Source organism: Pan troglodytes, chromosome X (assembly GCF_028858775.2).
Source record: "Pan troglodytes isolate AG18354 chromosome X, NHGRI_mPanTro3-v2.0_pri, whole genome shotgun sequence".
Lineage (NCBI taxonomy): Eukaryota > Metazoa > Chordata > Mammalia > Primates > Hominidae > Pan > Pan troglodytes.
The window spans coordinates 105040465-105061426 of record NC_072421.2 but is presented as its reverse complement, the minus strand read 5'-3'; the positions used below and the strand labels follow the sequence as shown (position 1 = coordinate 105061426).

At 45.0% G+C, this 20962-nt stretch overlaps 1 protein-coding gene across 3 annotated transcripts in view; it reads right to left on the bottom strand.

Annotated features, from left to right (window-relative positions):
- FRMPD3 (FERM and PDZ domain containing 3) overlaps positions 1-20962 on the bottom strand; it is a 154248-nt gene that overhangs the window by 28421 nt on the left and 104865 nt on the right. For all 3 annotated transcript variants that reach the window (XM_063804765.1, XM_054676467.2, XM_024353017.3), the window contains 4 exons: positions 15525-15661; positions 15065-15191; positions 12717-12806; positions 10853-11032 (listed from right to left, as the gene is read on the bottom strand). In XM_063804765.1, coding sequence (XP_063660835.1) covers positions 10853-11032; positions 12717-12806; positions 15065-15191; positions 15525-15661 — 534 coding nt within the window. The remainder of the gene's footprint in view (positions 1-10852; positions 11033-12716; positions 12807-15064; positions 15192-15524; positions 15662-20962) is intronic.

Here is a 20962-nt window from a genome sequence, read left to right as displayed (position 1 = left end):
ATTAGACTTCAGAACGGCCTAGAACACCCTCGATTCTAAGTCCCTTGGGTGCAAGAGCTATGTCTTGCTCATCTTCACATGCCCCTGTAACACCCAGAACACCTCCCTGGACGTGAAGGAATCTCTGTGGAATCAAGTTGTAACTCTGCCTTTTGGGCCAAAGTCTTTCCGGCCTGCAGCTCTGCTCAGAGCATCATGCTCGGCCCGGCGCGGTGGCTCATGCCTGTAATCCCAGCACTTTGGGAGGCCGAGGCAGGAGGATCATCTGAGGTCAGGGGTTCGAGACCAGCCTGGCCAACATGGTGAAACCCCGTCTCTACTAAAAATACAAAAATTAGCCTGGCGTGGTGGCAGGCGCCAGTAATCCCAGCTACTCCAGAGGCTGAGGCAGGAGAACTGCTTGAATCAGGGAGGTGGAGGTTGCAGTGAGCCAAGATGGCGCCATTGCACTCCAACCTGGGTGACAGAGTGAGACTTCGTCTAAAAAAAAAAAAAAAAGAGTCATGCTCTATCCCCTTTCCTTTATTTCCCTGTGTCCTTGAGATATTGTTAATTGGTGCTTATTAAAAGAGCTCCTTAGTCAAATATGTTTGTGACATTGGGTTAAATAACACTATGCAGATAGTTTTACTATGAGAATTCATAAGACCCTTTAATATATAGTTGTGCACTGGGAAACCTCAAAAGAAAGGCTTTAATATTCTAAGTTTTCTGAATTTATTAGACCACAAAGATCTATTTTTATAGAAAATCTCATGGTAACAAGGTTGTTGTTGTTGTTAACCCACCTTGGGAAATACTAGCATACATTGTTGACTTCTGTTCCTAACTCTAAATCAGTCAGATTAGTCCTGGGGTTAACTGGTTAACTGCTTCAGAGACCAGGCAATGCTATTCAAGAAAATCAGCACTATTTCAAGAAAACCTCCTAGTATCTGTATTGTAATTTTAACTGTGGCTTGACCAAGTTTGAGTCAGACTGAAGTCAGCCTTGGGAACATTCTCCTTGGAATAGGGCAGTGGTTTCCAGATAAAGATCACTGAAGACTGGCTAAAGAGGGAGCCATGGGGCTGTGGGTCACCCAGACCAGGCATTAAGAAATAGGAGAATTAGGCAGAGGAAATGAGGCCCTTCTCTGACCAATGAGGAGGCTACTGCAACAGTCTAGGAGAGAGGTGGTTAGGGCCTCCACTAGGGTGGTGGCTGGTCCAGTGAAAAGGAAGGGACATTATGAAGACCTGACAGAACTTGATCACTAACTAGATTAGCCTTCCTTGGCTGAATCACCATTACCTTGGGCTCAATTCTGATTCCAAACCAGCTCAGCTGTTAGCTAAAGTTGCAGTGGTTTTCTTTTTCCCAGGATTCCAACACAGAGCCTGAGTTGAATATTTTGTAGTTCATATAGGCCAGGGGTCAACACACATTTTCTATAAAGGGCTAGTGAGTAAATATTTTAGGCACTGTGGGCCATACGGGCTCTGTCACAACAACTCTGCCATTGTACATAGTGTGGAAATAGCCACAGATAATCTGTAAACTAAACAAATAGGCATGACTGTGTTCTAACAGAACTTTATTTACAGAAACAGGCAGTGAGTCAGATTTGGCTCATGGGCCATAGTTAGCCACCTGATCTAGAAGTGAAACTTCTTTTTTGCCTTTTTTTTTTTTCAATAGAGACAGGGTCTCACTATGTTGCCCAGGTTGGTCTTGAACTCCTGGGCACAAGTGATCCTCCTTGGCCTCCCAAAGTGCTGGGATTTACAGGCATGAGCCACAGCACTCGCTGAAGTGAAACTTCTTTTCAGCTAGGAACAACTGTATTCATTCATCACACATCTCAAGTTATTACATTTGCTAACAGCAATCACCTTCTTTGGAAATTCTTCTCTTGGCTTCTGTTTCTGTGAGCTGTGTTCCGGTTCTGTAATCTGACCATCTTCATCTCTCTCTTTGGTTGGTTCTTCATGTGCAACCTCCTCGCCCTAGCTATATCCTAGGCTCAGTCTACAGCCCTCAATTCTTCTCCATCAGGGTGTCTGCTTTAACCTCTATGCTGGAGATTCAAAAATCAACATGCCCAGTCTACTCCTTTGAATTCTTTTCCTATTGCAGAAATCATATGGTGCTATGTCTATACCACACAGTCTTGTGTTGGATCAAATACTAACTTGAATTCTTTCATAGTTGTTGTACATTCAATTACAATGCATGCCACAATAAGGCATTTGGACTCTGCCCCAACTTTAAGGCAACAAGTTAGTGATGCTCCTATGGAGTTCATGCAATACCATTGGGAGGAAAAAGGAACAGTTTGTACCTTGAGGAGCAATGGCTTTTCTTTCCAGTGAGAAAGGGGCCAGAGACAGGTATTACTTTTTAGTCATTATTAGGAAGGGGTAGAAGGGACTTTCGTACCTCCAGTTAATGAATGTTTCTCAGTCACAACAGAATGGCCAAACTTGCATACAACAAAATAAAGACAAAAAAGTATGGAAAGGAAATGAACTTGGGGGGCAGGGAGTCAGATACCCCTTCTTGCTGTCTTGCTGCCACTGTAGCCCTGCCACTGATGGCAGAAGGATATACAGATACAGAGGTTTGAGTGTAAATGGCGGCTACCACGAGGGCCCAAGACTCACTAGGCTTGCCTCAGGTGTTTTCACATCGCGGCCATCCCTACTGCCACTGCTTCATTTCAGGACCTTATAATCTTCCTGCCAGATCAAAACTCCTCAAGGTACGTGTGAGTGGGTGGCCTGTGTGCTGAGATACTGAGCCTCTCGGCTTCTCAGTCCTATTGCCTTTGGCCACAAGCTGCCTCATCTGGTATATATGTATGCCTCATTTGTTTGTATGTTTTGTCATATAAATTGTGACATTTCTCATGATATGGAAAAGGTTGGGATACACTAACCCAAGAACCTCCAATAACCTCTTGACTGGCCTTTCTCCCTCTAGTTTCTACCCACTTGAATCCACTTCACCTCCATATTGTTGCCTGAAGATTCTTTTCTACTTTATTATTATTATTATTATTAGTAGTAGTAGTAGTAGTAGTAGTAGTGGAGATGTGGTCTTACTATGTTTTCCAGGCTGGTCTCAAACTCCTGGCCTGAAGTGATCCTCCCACCTCAGCCTCCCAAAGTGCTGAGATTACAGGCATGAGACACCCTGAATGACCCTGAAGGCTTTTTTTTTTTTTTTTTGAGACAGAGTCTCACTCTGATGCCCACGCTAGAGTGCAATGGCAGAATCTCGGCTCACTGCAGCCTCTGCCTCCTGGGTTCAAGCGATTCTCCTGTCTCAGCCTACCAAGTAGCTGGGATTACAGGTGTGTGCCACCACATCTGACTAATTTTTGTATTTTTAGTAGAGATGGTGTTTCACCATGTTGGTCAGGCTAGTCTCGAACTCCTGACTTTCAGTGATCCACCCGTCTCAGGCTCCCAAAGTCTGAAGGCTCTTTCTAAAGCTCAAGTCTCATTGTTATTTAAAATCTTCAATAGCTCATCACCTGTAGAAAATCCAACTGCCTTACAATGGCATACAAAGCCCTTCAGGACCTGGACCCAACCTCCATCTCCAACCATATCTCCCATTAACTCCACTGGTGCTCCCCTCCCATCACTGTCCCTCACCTTATACTCCAGCAATTACAAATACAGTTCCTCATGTTCCTTCACATCTTCATACCTTAACCTATGCTGTTCCCTCTGGCTGAAATGCTCCTGTGCCCTGCTTTGTCCACCCAACAAGCTGCCATAAACTGGCTAGATGCCTCCTGGAGAACATGACCAAGTGAAAGATGCATCCATTCATTCCAGGACTAGGCCAACCTAGTTCCTGCCCTCATGGAGCTTACAATCGAGCAGGAAATAAGACATAACCCAAATCAAATAACCATGCAAATAAATATGATTGCGAGGTGTGATAAGTACTTTGAGGAAAACGTATAGAGAGCTACCCAAACGTAGAATGTCCTGGAGTGGTACGTGGGTGGGTAAGTGTGAATGTGTGCGTGTGTGACTAATTTGGTTTCAGACGCTGGAGACAGCTTTGAGAAAATAGCATTGGCTGACAAATATAATGTGAGACCATTTGACCAAAGTAGAGGCTGAATGGCTGGCTGACTAATGAGCTGGCCGGCTGCAGGGCAGTCTGACTCACTCATGCCCTGGTTGACAAGCCAGCTCAGGACAGACAGAATGCCTAACAGCCTCACATTCTGACCGCTGAGCTGCCTGGCTGGCTGGTTGGCTGGCTAATGGACAGAATTACTGACTGGAGGCTGGGAGAATGGCTGATTGACTTCATTGTCTGACCACTTCAGTTTCCCCTCTTACCCCCAATATAGCCCAGTGCCAGCAATAAAACAGCACGAAAGCAAAATCCCGTGCACAGAGAGGGCCAAGCACAACCCCAGCTGGCTCAGCACAGCACAGCTCATCAGGAGCCTCTCCTTGTCATCCCCAGACAGCCAACTTGGCCCCAGCATGGGCCAAATGCAGCTCGCAGTAAAAGGAACACAAATGCACTTTTTGCCAAGAGAAAAATGAAATTTTTGCCAACAGGTAAAAATGAAATCAAAAGCAGGCAAACAAAAAGGTTGGACAGGTTCCTTAGAAACCTTCAAAAACAATTTTTTATTTTAGATAGGATTTTAATGATCATGACGTGTAATGTAACGCTTGTCCCTACAGAGATCACTAGAGAAATAAAGCTCAAACATGAGAATAGGACACATACTGGGCCACAAGATATCCCTTGGGACATTCCTTTGATGATTTCTTTTTCCACCTTATGTGCTTCTGTGGTAATGGGGTATGGTAATGGCCCAGGTATGCCTCAGTCCCAGGCTGCCATCTCTTGAAGAAAGATATTTGAATACTACCTCATGTTTGCTCCACTAAGAGCAAGTAAGCTGAGTGAAAACTAATTAATATGCCCAGGCCATCTTCAAATGTAGCATGAGGAAAGGAGAATGGAGTTGGAGGCATGAGCCAGCCAGAAGAAGGTACAGCAGGGATTAATTTGACATGCTTCAGCTACATCTCCTTCCCAGGGTGCCCTGGGAGCTAACAGGCACTTAGCGCTCTGAAATGCCAACTAGGAAAAGGATTTTCCCTGGGGTAGCCTTCGCTCACTCTAGCATCCCTGAAAACAGGAAAAGGATGGAATCAAGGGGCCTGGAGGGGAAGGGTAAAAGATGATGGTCTAGAGACCCAAGGGATCAGTATATTTGGTTCTTGCCTCCACAGCACTGGGAAAGGCTAATTGGGCACAGCCAGCCAATTTGGGGGCAAGGCAGAATATCACTTAAGGTAGTGGTTCTCAGGCCAGATACAAATTAGAATCACCTGGAAGTGGTAAAGACCTGTATACCCCTGGGCCCCAACCCCCCAGAATTCTTATTTTAAATGGTCTGGGAGGAAGAGTCTGGGCATCCAGTGGTTTTTAAATCTCTACATATGATTCTAATGTGCAGTCAGGGCTGAGAACTACTTTAAATGAACCATCTTAATTTCACCAGACCCTTACAGAATATTACCAGACCAGAGTGGCCTGTCTAGGGGGAAATGGGCCAAGTCTGGTTTCTAACTTCCATGTCCCCTGTTAAGGATGTTCAGACAGTCCTTCTTCAGTGTAACCTATGCAGTTGTGTGCTGGTAAACATTTCACAAGCAGTTCTTTCTTTCCTTTCTTTCCTTTCCTTCCTGCCTCCCTCCCCCGCTCCCCCCTCCCTCCCTCCTTCCCTTCCTTCCCTTCCTTCCTTTCCTTTCCTTCCCTCCCTTCCTTCCTTCCTTCCTCGCTCTCTTTTTCTCTCTCTTTCTCTTTCTTTCTTTCTCTCTTTCCTTCCTTTCTTTTCTTTTCTCTTTCTTTCTTTCTTTCATCTTTCTTTCTTTCCTTTGACTGTCTCTTGCTCTGTCACCCAAGCTGGAGTGCAGTGGCATGATCACGGCTCACTGCAACCTCTGCCTCCTAGGCTCCAGCCATCCTCCCACCTCAACCTCCTGAGTAGCTGGGATTACAGGCGCAAGCCACCATGCCCAGCTAATTTTTGTATTTTTAGTAGAGACAGAGTTTCGCCATGTTGGCCAAGATGGTCTGAAACTACTGGCCTCAAACAATCCACCCATCTCAGCCTCCCAAAATGCTAGATTACAGGCGTGAGCCACTGCACCCAGCCCACAGCCAGTTCTTTCAAGTAGTAATTTGTAGCATTGGCCAATTTCCCTGGTGTACATACACCCACCATGGCTGCTTTCAAACTATTAACATGATGGCACTGAACAAAGAGATGGGGAGAGATGTGCCCAGCTGGCTCTGATGCACTGTGTGAGCCAGCTCCAGCACACCACTGGCTCGGTGGGTAGATTCTTACTGAGCCCAGGGAAGCCATTCTCTAGTAAGAAGCTTCCCAACCCTGCTCTCCCAATTCCTTCCCAGAGCCACCTCTCACTAAACACAAATATTGCTGATATAAGCACCTCTAAGAAGCTTTCCTTAATACCCCTAGCCAGAATTTTGTCCTTCCCTGTACTCCCCTAACATGCTCTTGGTAGCTCTCCTATGGCACTTCCTTCTGTGTGCCATGTATTTGTGCTTTTTTTTTTTTTTTTTTTTGAGATGGAGTCTTGCTCTGTCACCCAGGCTGTAGTGCGGTGGCACAATCTTGGCTCACTCCAACTTCCACCTCCTGGGTTCAAGGGATTCTCCTGCCTCAGCCTCCAGAATAGCTGGGATTACAGGCGTGCGCCACGATGCGTGGCTAATTTTTGTATTTTTAGTAGAGACAGGGTTTTGCCATGTTGGCCAGGCTGGTCTTGAACTCCTGATCTCAGGTGATCTGCCCGCCTCAGCCTCCCAAAGTGCTGGGATTACAGGCATTAGCCACCGTGCACGGCTGTATATGTCCATTTCTATCCTACAAGCTAGGTAAGCTTTTTGAAGGCAAGGAGCCATGGTTCTCTCTCTCTCTCTCTCTCTCCCTCTCTCTCTCTCTCTTTCATTTTTGTGGAGAACAGGGTCTCACTATATTGCCCAGGCAGGTCTTGAACTCCTGGGCTCAAGTTATCCTCTCACTTGTGCCTTCCTAAGTTCTGGAACTACAGGCATGAGCCACTGCACCCAGCAAGCCATGTTTTTTTCTGTCTTTTAATTTTTTTTCTATTTTTTTGAGACGGAGTCTCACTTTGTCCCCCAGGCTGGGATGCAGTGGCATGATCTCGGCTCACTGCAACCTCTGCCTCCCAGGTTCAAGCAATTCTCCCGCCTCAGCCTCCCAAGTAGCTGGGATTACAGGTGTGTGCCACCACGCCCAGCTGATTTTTTTTTTTTTTTTTTTTTTGCATTTTTAGTGGAGATTTAGTGGAGACAGGATTTCACCATGTTGGCCAGGCTGGTTTCGAACTCCTGACCTCAAGTGATCTGCCTCCCTTGGCCTCCCAAAATGCTGGGATTACAGGCATGAGCGACCGTGCCCAGCCTCTTTATTTAAAAAACAAAAAATTCTGGAGGACTGTTGTGGGGTGGGGGGAGGGGGGAGGGATAGCATTAGGAGATATACCTAATGCTAAATGACGAGTTAATGGGTGCAGCACACCAACATGGCACATGTATACATATGTAACAAACCTGCACATTGTGCACATGTACCCTAAAACTTAAAGTATAATAATAAAATAAAATAAAATAAATTCTGTGTTTAGCATGCTTCCCAGCAACAGCAAGTTCATACTAAATGACTGTCAAATCTAAACCTTGATCTTTTTTTCTCCCTCAATCTTCCCTTTCTCTTTTCACTACAATATCATCCATTTTGCTTTTGCTGGGCACATAGTACCATTCTTCAGAGTACTTGGGACCCATGAAGTAGGCAGAAGGGCTAGGTATAATAAGACATGTGCATTGTCTGTGCAAGAGTGGTATGCAGGGGAGAATATGCACCCACATCTTACTGATTTTGCATATTTCACATCTCCTCTTTTTTTCTCATTACCACTGCTGTCCCTCCAGCACAGGCCCTTGTCCCTTCACTCCTGGACTAGTGCCATGATCCCCTCCTCACTGCCCTAGCTCGACATTAGCTTTGCTCTCCCCCATCTTGCACCCTGGTCCAAATCAACTTTTATTTGATCACCCCTCTGCTCAAAGACCTACTGTGGATTCTCACTGTTCTACCACATTGAATCTAAATTCCACAGACTGGCCTTTGAGGCTTTTAACCAACTTGTTCTGCCCACCCCCAATCTCTTCAATCTCTTTTCTCGTTATTCTCCTCTCCAGCCAAGCAACTATGCTTATCGACCTGCACATATGGCTTGCTTATTTCTGTGCTTGCTCCTTGCCTTTGAACACATCCCACTTCTCTCTGCTAATTCATGCCTATCACTTCAAGATCCAGCTTAAAACACCCTCTTGTGGGAAGCCAGATCTGATTAACTCCTTCCTGTTCTTTTGTTCCATATTCCACATCACACTTGTCTGTAACATTTACTTCATATTACTTTTTCTTTACTGATGTTTTGCTTTTGAAAAAATAACAGGTCTCATTCATTGAGTACTTACTGTGTGCCAGGCAGTATGCTAAGACATTTTATGTACATTTTTTCATTTAATACTCACAACAGGCCGGGTGCAGTGGCTCATGCCTGTAATCCCAGCACTTTGGGAGGCTGACTTGGGAGGACTGCTTGAGCCCAGGAGTTCAAGACAAGCCTGGGCAACATAGCAAGACCCCCATCTCTAAAATTAAAAATAATAATAATAATCGTGATAAAAACCTTTTGAGATAGGCATTCCATTTTGCAGTTGAGGGAATCGGGATTCAGAGAGGTTAAGACACTTTCTGAAGGTCACACAGGAAGGCTGGGATTTGAGCCTTGTCTGATTCCAGAGCTCTATACATGTTCTGATATTGTGCTTTAAAGGCAGGTCATGTGTCTTTGTGAATCTAGTCTCCCCAATGACAATGTAGCCTCTCCAGGGCAGCATTCATTCCCACAACTGTGGCTGGATCACTCCTAGAAATAAGCATAGTGCTCCTCACTCAGGCAACACCCACTGATCCCCTGTTCAGCCTGTTTCCTCCCAGAGCTCTGGTAATACAGGTCTCAAGCCTGTGCATTCTCAAAGTGGTTGCATTACACAGTCATCTAGGAAACTGAAAAAAATAAATAAATCCTGATGCCTGGGTTTCACCCATGACCAAAGAAATCATAATCTCTGAGAGTAGGACCCAGGCATCAGTTTTTTTCTTAAAGCACTTAAGGACATTCTATTGTGTAGTCAATGTTGAGAATCACTCAGAACATAGAAGACTCAGTTGGAAAGCTGTGTCTCTATTTTAAACCCCTTTTATTTCTCAGGAAGCCACATCTCCCCTGCATGCCTGTCTTCCCTGCCCCCTTCTCTGCCCGTCCATTTGGCTTTTTACCCAACAACATCTGAGGAGTGCAGCAACCATTGGTTGAGGAGGTAGCCGCAAGCCAATTAAACATCGGCTCCAAGCCAGTTCCTAAACCAATGGGAATCCTGTGAATCACAGGTGGAAAAATCAACATATTAAAGCTTTCTGGGTTTCACAAAGACAAAAATAAAGCAAATAATTTTCTCTTTTAGAAACAGCAAACACTCCACCTCTTAATCTGCTACCAATATCTCCCCCTGGGAAATCGTTTAAGAAAGGAAAGTTGCAACTCCTCTAAGAGCTTCCGCCAGCTGGCAGGCAGGCCTGCCCCCCACCCACAGTGGTCACTGGTATTCAAACAGGAGAGCTGTGGAGGGGGTGGCTGACCAAGACTGCCAGACTTTGCACAGGCGACAGCTGCTTGCCAGTCCGAAGGAGTTGATCTATGGGAATGAATCTAAGGTTCTGGAAGGGCTGGACTCTGGGAGGTGAAATAAGGACAAGGCTCTGCATGTTCCCCTTCTTCCCAGGCCCCCTCTGTTCTGTTCACATGCTCAGACACCCTCTCTTCAATGACTCAAGGTGCGTGTCCCTATGGCAGGGCCCCCCAACTGCTGTGCACATGGAATGGGTGAAGATGGGCCAAGATATTCATTCCTATAGTTTCTGGGGCAGCCAGGCAGAACCTGGGGTGGACAGAGTCTGTGGGGCTGCTACATTTACCCCAATGTTCCACATGAATATAATTTTTTTTTCTTTTTTCTTTTCTTTATTATTACTTCTTATTTATTTATTTATTTATTTTTTGAGACAGGGTTTCACTCTGTTGCCCAGGCTGGAGTGTAGTGGTGCAATCACAGCTCACTGCAGCCTTGACCTCTCTGGCCCAGGCAGTCCTCCCACCTCAGTCCCCTGAGTAGCTGGGACCACAGGTGTGTGCTACCATGCCCAGCTAAGTTTTGTATTTTTTTTGTAGAGACAGGGTTTCACCATGTTGCCCAGGCTGGTCTCAAACCCCTTGGACTCAAGTTATCTGCCCACCTTGGCCTCCCAAAGCATGAGATTACAGGCATGAGCCACCATGCCGGCCTGTGAATATAATTTGCTGTGTGCTATGATATGAGAAAAATGGGAAGCAGTGGTCTGGGGGTAGCTCCAAGTTCTCCAGTTTCCCTGCCCTGTGCTGAAGAACTGTCTCAGGCTGATCTGACTCTCCATAGCATTCCTTAGTGCTGGCTGACCTTATTATGTGGTCAAAATGGCATGTCCCAGAGGGCTGAGAAGAGACATATTAGCCCAAAGAGTCCCAGGGTTGAACCACTTCAGAATTACTGAACCTCACCTAACAGACTCCAATTCTCTTTCTCAAGTTTACTTCTTCCTCTATTCCCAAGGCCTGTTCCTAAACAGAAGGAGGCCCTCAAAGCAGGGCTTACCTTGGCATCCATGATGCTGGTCTCCACCCGGGCCACGCCCTGGTTCTCCCGGAACAGCTGGATCTTGCTGATCTTGCTGAACTCGGACAGCACAGTGGTGAGGTTGGTTTTGAGGTCAATAACATGGCTGATGCCATGACGGGGTCCCACCAGGAGCGTGGTGGCCGACTGCTTCTCATCCTGGTGCCCAAGAATGGCAGGCAACGTTCACAGAAGGAAGGGTGGAGGAGGTGGGGAGAGGAGGCAGGAGGAGGAAATAGAAAACATGCATTGGACTCTCTGGTGGGGTCTGAAAATATCTGGGGCTCAGTGCCACAGTAGGACAACCTGGAGGGGAAAATGGTCTGGGACAGAAAATGGTTCCTGGGATAGAGCCCCAGATTATGGGTCCAAATGAACACCTTAGCCTCAGCAGCAGGTTGAGTAAAGTGCACAGGCAGAAGGGCTAGCTCAAGCAAAACCGTGAAGTAGGTGAGGTTTGTTTGGGGGCCTTTGGAGCACCCTCCCCTTCCAAGCCCCAGGGACTTTCCATTTGTTGCTGCAGGCCATTTGAGGCCCCCACCCAGTGCTCTGCCTGAGAAGGCGGCATCGTGTGTCTGGTCTTTACCCTCCCCCCACCAACAGCCACTCAAACTTGCACTTCTCACCCAGGCCAAAAACTAAACTGGCACAGTAACTCTGCCTAAGATGTTGAGGGTTGATTGGGTACTTCATGGCAGCCTCCCTCGTTAAGCAGAGATTTGCCTTTTAATGGGCACTCCAGCAGGTATGGCCAATAGAAATTTTAGCAGTGGTAGGTGGGTGGAAGAAAGATTTGACAGTGTATAAAGGAGGTGGGAGGGGACAGTGGGCTTTCAGTGTTCTGCAAATCCCAGTATGTAAATGGCTACCTCTCGGCCTGAAGGACTGGATTCCCTTAAGAGGTCTTGACAGATTCCTTGGAGCAATCAAGCTTGGGTCGTCTGGAGGCCCATTCCCTGGTATTAGCATCACCCTGAGGAACCTCTTGTGCCTGTCTATAGGTACTTTGATAAGTGGCTTTCCACCAATGTGCCGCACTGGCTGACAATGTGCTCCTGGGAGCAAGACAAGCACCTGGATCCAATTAGCAAGGTGATTTGAATTTCCTTTCACCAGGGGAAACTAGCCTGGGGCATAGTCTTAGGGTGGGACCAGCTGTGCCCTGCCCCAGAGCCTTGTTCCTGCAGCAAAGGTGCTGAGCAAGCAGGGGGAGAAGTAGAAGGACTCAGGAAACCTAGGGTAGGGGACTGTGGGAGTATGTGGAACAAAAATGAAATAGAGCAGGGGTTGCCTAACCATGGCCCATGGGCCAAATACCACCCACCACCTATTTTTTATGGCCCAGGAGCTAAGAATGGTTTTTAGATTTTTTAATGGTAGGGAAAAAAATCAGAAGAGGCATGTTTTGTGACATGTGAAAAGTACATGAAATTCAAATTTTCGTATCCATAAATAATTATTGGTAAATAGCCACACCCATTTGTTTATGCATTGTCTGTGGCTGCTTTCATAATCTGACAGCAGGGCTGAGTAGTTGCCACAGTTGCCAGTATGGCCCGCCTGCAAAACCTAAAATATTTACTATCTGGCCCTTTATGGAAAAAGTATGCTGTGCCCCCAAATCGAGGAAGAGGGAAAAAAAAGTTCATGGAGGGATACTCAAAACAAATATCTCCTCCCACTTTATCATTTTAGCAGAGGCAGGGCCAGGGAGGTAAGAGGTAGAAGGAGGAGGAAGAGGAACGAAGGCCTTTAGAAATATTTGCCCCTCCTGCCCCCACACCCAAGGACAAGAGCCAACAAGGGGCTCCCTCCCCACATCCCCCAATCCTGCGCCACTGACCAGGCCTACAGTGTTGAACAAAACGCCCGTGAAGGTAGGAAGTTCATTCAGAATTCGTAGATACTGGAGCTTTGCCTGAATTGCAGAGCCCTGTGGAAAAACCCATCCAGAAATATGAGAAGCCTGAGGGGCACAGGAAAAGCAAACCCATGTTCTCAACGAGGAGTCTCAACATCCTAGGACAGGCACCAGTCAGCAAGTGACACTGTGGAGATGTGAAGATACCCTTCTTAAAACAGCAGCAAGGTTCTAGTTTGGACAGCTCTTCCCTCTAGTATCTCATCTCCCTTTCTAAAATCTTGTCCTACCTCCTGATCTTCATTCCTAAAGTATCCAGCTTACTCATTTTGTTTTTGGTTTAATTCCAACTAACTGATGCCCCACCTAATCCATACCTCTCTCCTGAGATGTTTCAGACCCCTAGAGTCATGTAGATGCTGGTCATTCCCCAGCTGGGGGTCCCACTCAATACCTTTCATACTAAGCATTCCTAAGTCCCAAGCCTGCACTTCAGGCATTCCTGGTCTATATCAGCATCCCCCTGGGCAATCAAGCCAGAAACCTGTGAGTCACACTGGACTCCTCCTTAATCGCCTCATGTGAGAGCCAGCAGTTACCAGATCATCTGGATACTTACCCCCTAGCTCCTTTTCCAATCTATCCATCCCTCTTCTCTAGCCAGTCATTGCCTTGACATTCCCACCTGTGTCAGGGTGACAGCCAGGTTACCTTCAGGACTGACACTTGTTTCCCTCTTTCCCTCAAGTGCCTCCACACTGTTAGAGGGAGCATCCTAAAACATAAGTTTAATCACATCAGCTCCCTGCTTTAAACCCTTCAATGGCTCCCAGCTGCCTAGAGGATGAAGTACAACCTCTTTCCTTGGCACACAAGGCCCTCCATGAACTGGCTCCTGCCAACCTCTCTGGCCTCTTCTCTTGCCCCTACCTTCACCCCTTGCACACAGCTTGCATTTTCTGTACTTGCTTAGGCTGAATGATTTGCATTTCTGTCCTTGCACCATGGTTTCTCATATCTCTGGGCCTTTGTACAGATGGATCTCTCTGCCTGGGAAACACTTCCTCCCATGACCCATGCCCACAGATTAATCTAGACAAACTCTTATCTGTCTTTCAAGACCCAGCTCTGGCCTTTTCCACCTCCCTCAGGCTGGGCTTAGTGTTCTTCCTCTGTGCTTCCAGAGCACCTGTGCCTAATGCACTGTGTTGGGACTGACTAATGTGTTTCCCCATTAGACTGTGCCTGACTCAGGGGCCAAGACCAGGCCCTCTTCATCTTCATATTTCCAACCCAAGCACTGGGGTGCCTCGAAAAAAATGTTACCTGAGGAGATGGTGGTGAGCACTGATGCTCTCAGTTGAGAAGAAAACAATCTGATTAAATATTCACAGCAAGGTGGGAATGGCTTAACTCTCCGGGGAAATTTGCATCTTAAAAGAGAAGCTAGTTGGTAATGCAAGAAATCTGGAATGGGAGGAATGTATGGGGCGATTGCGTCCCATATGTACATCTGCATGCTGATTCTAGTGCGTCTCACCACTCTCCTGCTTCTAGGGCAGGAAGCACAGGCAGATTGAATCTTACAAAGCTAAGAAGCTGCTGCGGGGCTTGGGAAAGCAGACAGTGGGAGTCCCTCAGAGCACTAGAAAGTGGAGGCAGTAACCTGATCCCTCACCATTCCACCCAGTGACCCATTCTCCAGGTCAGGTCTTGTGCCCCCAACTCTCCCACTTTCCCCTGGGCTGGGGTTTTGTCTCCCAGAATTCCACACCCTAGGACTGATGAATTAGAGGTACAGAGGTACATTTCCTTTTTCTACATTTTTTTAAAATTATTTTTTTAAAAGTAAAGACGCTGTCTCACTATGTTGCCCAGACTGATCTCAAACTCCTGGGCTCAAGTGATCTTCCTGCTTTGGCCTCCCAAAGCGCTGGGATTACAGGCATGAGCCACCACACCAGCCTAGTCATTTCCATGGAAAACATGTGCCTCCCTAGGGTCCAGTGCTTTCCACATGATACATGCTCAGTCAGCACTGACTAATTGGTGAAAAGGACCTGAGAATTATCTCCTGCATCTTGGCCCCTTTGCTTTGAGGACCCTGAGCTCTCTCAGTGATGTGTCACTCAGCTGTCTCTTTGGGATGCTCAGGCTTGGGGAAGACTCCTCTCCACAACTGCCCCACACCTGGCCAAGCCGTATGTGCACCTGAGTCAAAAGCAGTGGTGAGGATCCCTAGAGGACCAGACTCTGCTGGGAAACCACCCAGGATCTCCCTGTGGCCAGTAGTGCCTGGAGCACCATGCCCAGTGGCCTACTCTGGATACCTTGGTGCCGCAGGAAGGATGTGTTTGGTGAGCCTTCAGTTGCTGAGAGAGAGATTTCCGGAGGTTCTTCTCTTTGATGCCCTGCAGGAGGGAGGGGGGAAGAAAGGGTTCCAGGCCCCACTCCTTCCTAAAAGCAGAAGAAAAGTAAGAGATTAGTGAGAGAGGCAAAGTGGGACAGAGAGAAGATGGTAAGACAGAAATTGACTGAATCTGAGAGGTAGAGATGGAGGAATAGAGACTGGGAGAAAGAAAAAGGGACAGGGATAGGAAAATAACATTAGCCACAGCTCCCTAGTAGAAGCTGTAGCTCTAGGGCTTCATAGTCTAGATATGAGGGACTCCAATTCTCACTCCCATCCCATGCCCTACATTTCTGAAAAGCATAGCATAGCTCAACCAGTGTACCTTTTCCCTACGCAACTATTCGCCCCCCATCCCAAAGGGCCGCAGCACAACTCACTCCACATTCTTGAGCGAGATCTTCTGACTAGGTCGAGTGGCTGAGACAGTGATATAGATGTGGAGTGCAGCAAGGCCCAAAAGCATCTCTGGCTTGGGATCCATTCCAAAGCGTTCTCGAATAACATCATTCCGACTCTGTGAGAGAGGGCAGTCCAAACCTATCAGCTGAAGGAGACATTCCTTCCCCACCCCCTGATCTACTCCCTTACATCCCAGACAATACTCATAGTATCAGTAAGGCATGCTAGATCAAGGGACAGAGGAAGGAGCTCCCCTTGGAGAAGAGACAACAGAGGAGGCTCAGGTCTCAGAGACACTGTTCACTTTATTCAGCAGACACTAGATAGCCTTCTCAGTGACAGGGGCACACAATGGCAAGGTACAAGCAGACAGTCCAGTTCACTGCAAAAGTGAGACATGGCACCACTCCCTTTCTTTCCTCCTTTTATAAGAGACTTTCCTACTTTTTTTCATGGGGGTTATACTCACCCCCAAGCCATACAAGGCTCCTTTACTAGCTCAGATGGAAACAAGGGGAGAAAGATACTGGGAGGGACTCTCCACAGGGCCCTGGCCCAGAAGCCCAGGGTGAGAGCTGAATTGCAGGGATGGGGGAGGCATTCTTCTTCTTGGTGTCTGAAGGACAAAAATGTTGATGAGTCAATCTTCCCTATGCTATCCTAGAGGAGGTCTCCAGGAACTACTGGCCAAGGGTATGACAACCCCCAAACCCTGAGGGTCACAGCCCCAGCTATCAATGAGTCAGCCTTGGTTAGACCAGTTTCCCATTTTGTTAAAGTGGAACCAGTATGGACTAAGGGACTAGGAAGCCACAGTGATATCACTATAATATAGGAGAGAGTGGAAAAGGAATACATCATCAATGATCATCTATGTAGAAAATTCAGTGGATTCTATTACAAAAAACTACTACAACTACAGTTTTCCCTTGGTATCCATGGAGGATTTCTTCCAGGACCCCCATGGATACTGAAATTTGTGGATGCTTAAGTCCTTTATATAAAATGCTGTGGTATTTGCATGTAACCTATGCAAATCCTCCTGTATACCTCTATCACCTCTAGATTACTTATAATGCCTAATACAATTAAAATGCTATATAAGGCCAGGTGCAATGGTTCATGCCTGTAATCACAGCACTTTGGGAGGCGGAGACTGGTGGATTACCTGAGATCAGGAGTTCGAGACCAGCCTGGACAACATGGTGAAACCCCATCTCTACTAAAAATACAAAAATTAGCTGGGCATGGTGGCGGGCGCCTGTAATCCCAGCTACTTGAGAGGCTGAGGCAGGAGAATCACTTGAACTCAGGAGGTGGAGGTTCCAATGAGCCGAAAGCGAAACTCCATCTCAAAAAAAAAAAAAAAAAAAAAAGTGCTATAGTGCTATGTAGGCCAGATGCTGTGGCTCATGCCTAAAGTCTCAGCACTTTGGGAGGTTGAGGCAGGTGAATCACTTGAGGTCAGGAGTTTGAGACCAGCCTGGCCAACATGGTGAAACCCTGTCTCTATTAAGAAATACAAAAATTAGCTGGGCGTGGTGGTGCATGTCTATAGTCCCAGCTACTTGGGAAGCTGAGGCAGGAGAATTGTTTGAACCTGGGAGGTGGAGGTTGCAGTGAGCCGAGATCATGGCACTGCACTCTAGCCTGGGTGACAGAGCGAGACTCTGTCTCAAACTAAACTAAAATAAAAATGCTATGCAAATAGTTATTATATTATATTTTTAAATTTTGTATTTTTTATTATTGTACTGTTATTTTTTATTGTTTTTGAATATTTTCAAAATCCACAAATATGGAACCTGTAGATATGAAGGGCCAAATGTAGTGAGTTTACCAAGGTTTCAGGATATAAGATCAATACACAAAAATCAATTGTATTTCTATTCTTTTAAAAATAAATCTTTTTGTATAGAGATGGGGGTCTCACTATGTTGCCCAGGCTGGTCTTGAACTCCTGAGCTCAAGTAATCTTCCTGCTTCAGCCTCCCAAAGTGCTGCAATTACAGGCGTGAGCCAACATGCCCAACCCCAACTCTATTTGTATATGCTAGCAAGAAATAATTGAAAATTGGAATTAAAATCAAAATCATTTACAATAGCATCAAAAAATATGAAATAATTAGGGACAAATCTGACAAAACATATGAAAGACCTATATACTGAAAACTACAAAATACTGCTGAGAAAAATTATAGAAGGTATAATTAAATGTAGAAATACTGTGTTCAGGGATTGGAAGGCTCAATATTGTTAGGATGTCAATTGTCCCCAAATTGATCTATAGTTTCAACACAATCCCAATTCAAATCACAGCAGGTTTTGGTAGAAATTATCATGGTGATTCTAAAATTCACATGAAAATGCAAAGGACCTATAATAGCCAAACCAACTTTGAAAAAGAACAAAGTTGGAGAACAAATACTTCCTGATTTCAAGAATTATTATAAAGCTCCAGTAATCAAGAGTGTGATGTTGACATAAGGACAGACAAGTAGACCAACAGATCAGAATAGAGAGTACAGGAATAGATCTATATATATATATATATTATATATATATATATATATATACAACAGATTTTTAACAAAAGTACAAAGGCAATTCAGTGGAGGAAGGATACTCTTTTCAACAAAAGGTGCTATAACAATTGGATATCCATATGCAAAAACACACACACACACACACACACACACACACACGAAACTTTGATGGATACCTTGCACCACATACAAAAGTTAATTCAAATGGATCATAGGCCTAAATATAAAACTGTAAATGATAAAACATCTAGAAAAAAATAGGGGAAAATTCTTGTAACCTTGGGTTAGACAAAGATTTTTTAGATATGACACCAAAAGCACTGTCCATAAAAGAACAAATTAGCAAACTGGACTTCATCAAAATTCACACATTTGCTCTGTGAAAGACGTTGTTTAGAGACTGAAAAGGAAAGCTACACACTGGAAGAAAATATTTGCAAATAATATATCTAACAAACAGCTTGTATCCAGAGTATATAAAGAACTCTCAAAACTCAATAAGAAAACAACCCAATAAAAAAGCAGGCAAAGATCTAAATGGACACTTCCCCCGAGAAGATGCGTAGCATCAAATAAACACATGAAAAGATGCTCAACATCATTAGTCATTAGGAAAATGCAAACGAAAATCACAATGAGATGCCACTACGCACTATCAGAATGACTAAAGTAAAAAAAGAATACTGAAAATACCAAGTGCTGATAAGGATATAAGAAAATGAAACTCTCATACATGGCTGGTGGGAATGAAAGATGGTACAACTACATTTGAAAACAGTAAAGTTGCTTTACAAAATTAAAGAAAGAGATCTAGCATATGCTCAGACCATTCCACTTCTAAGTGTTTACCCCAAAGAAAAGAAGGCATATGTCCATACGAAGACTGGTACATGAAAGTTCATAGAAGCTTTATTGTAATAACTAAAACCTGGAAACAACCCAAATGTTCATCAACAGGTGAATTAATAAACACATTCTGGAATATCCACACCATGAAATACTACTTGACAATAAAAATGAATGAAATAATTGATACATGCAACAACATAGATGGATCTCAAAATCGGTATGCCGAGCCAAATAAGTCAGATCAAAATAAGTATACATACCATATGATCTCATTTCTATATAACTCTAAAAAGTGCAAACTAATCTATAGTGACAGAAAGCAGGTCAGTGGTAGCCTAGGGCTGGGAGGGATGAATTACAAAGTGGCCTGAATAAACTTTTAGGTGTGTTGGATATGTTCAATATTTTGATTGTGGTGATGGTTTCATGGGCATAAACATAGGTCAAAACGTATGGTATTGTGTACTGTAAACATGTACGGTTTATCTTTTGTCAGTTAGACCTCAATAAAGCTGTTACATGTGAAAAAGAAAGAATACAGCTGAAGTCCATATCATCATGAAGCAGAAGGATAGGATGGACATGATCTTGTCACTAAATTCTAAAATATTCAAACCAAGGTAATCCTTGGAAGCTTGAATTAAGAAAGTCAGGGCAAAAAAAAAAAATGAGAACTAAACTTACAAAATTCACAGAGCAACCACAACTCATTGCCTCCTAGAAGGTTGGTAAATGAACCTGAGGCTGTTTGGGAAACGTTCCTAACATTTTAGGTTGTCAGAACAGTCAAAAAGGACAACGACAATGTCTCATAGCACCTCCCTGGATATCACCATCAGAGACAGATGAAGTTTGAGGTTTTTTTCTCTCATTAAGTGCTGTTGTATGTCCTATGGGCACCTAAAACTCAACATTTCCCAAAATGAACTCATCTTTTCCCTAAACCCATTCCATTGTCTGTATTCTCTAACTTGGGGAATGATACCACCTCTACAAGACACTTGTTAAGTTAAAGCCTATCCATTCTACCCTTTAAATCTCTCTTGAAACCCATCCCACCTCCTTCATCATGGCCCTGGTTCTAGCCCTTGTCATTTCTTCTGGATAACTGCCATTGCTCCCTAGCTGGTGTACTTCCTTAGCACTGTGTGGTCTTTTGAATTTGCTCATCTGACCAGGCTATTCTTCTCTTTTAATAATTTCTGCTCTCCTACTCTCCCACAGAATTTCTTTACTTTGGCTGCACATTAGGATCACTTGAGGAATTTAAAAAAATACCAGTGTTTGGACCCCACTCCCATAGATTTTGATTCAACTGGTCTTGGATGGGGCACAGCATTTTCCCAAACCTCCCAGATAATTTTAATGTGCATCTAAGGTTTAAACCACCATCATAAAGCAGAGGTTCTCAAAGTCTTTTGGGCATCGGAATCCCCTGGAAGGCTTGTTAAAACACAGAGTACTGAATTCTGCCTCCAGAGTTTCTGACTCAGTAGGACTGGGCTGGGGCCTAAGAATTTGCATTTCTAACAAGGTCCCAGTTGATGCTGATGCTACCACTCCAGGAAGCATGAAATTGCAAAGAATCTATAATAGCCACACTTTAAGAACCGCTGCCCAGGCTCAATCATAAAGTCTATGCTTGCCTTGGCCTACCAAAAGCCTTTGATCACTGCTTCCTGTCTCTCCAATTTTATTCCCTACTCCTCTTTACCACATCCTGTACTCTAGCCATAAAAAATCACTCATGCTTCTCTCATGATCCCATGCTGTTTCATGCCACCATGGCTTTGTAAATACAAGGCCCTTTGCTTAGAGTATGCCCCCTCCATTCCATCTCTCTACACAACAAACTCTCATTCATTCTTCAAGGCTAAGAGCATGCATATATCACTTTTTCCATGAAGCCTGCACCATCTCTCTTGTGTAGAGTTGGAAAAATGCTTCCTGAGTGCCCTCATCTTCATTGCACCCTGCTGCTGTCATATTTATTCAGGCACATATAAGCTCTAGTGAGCCAG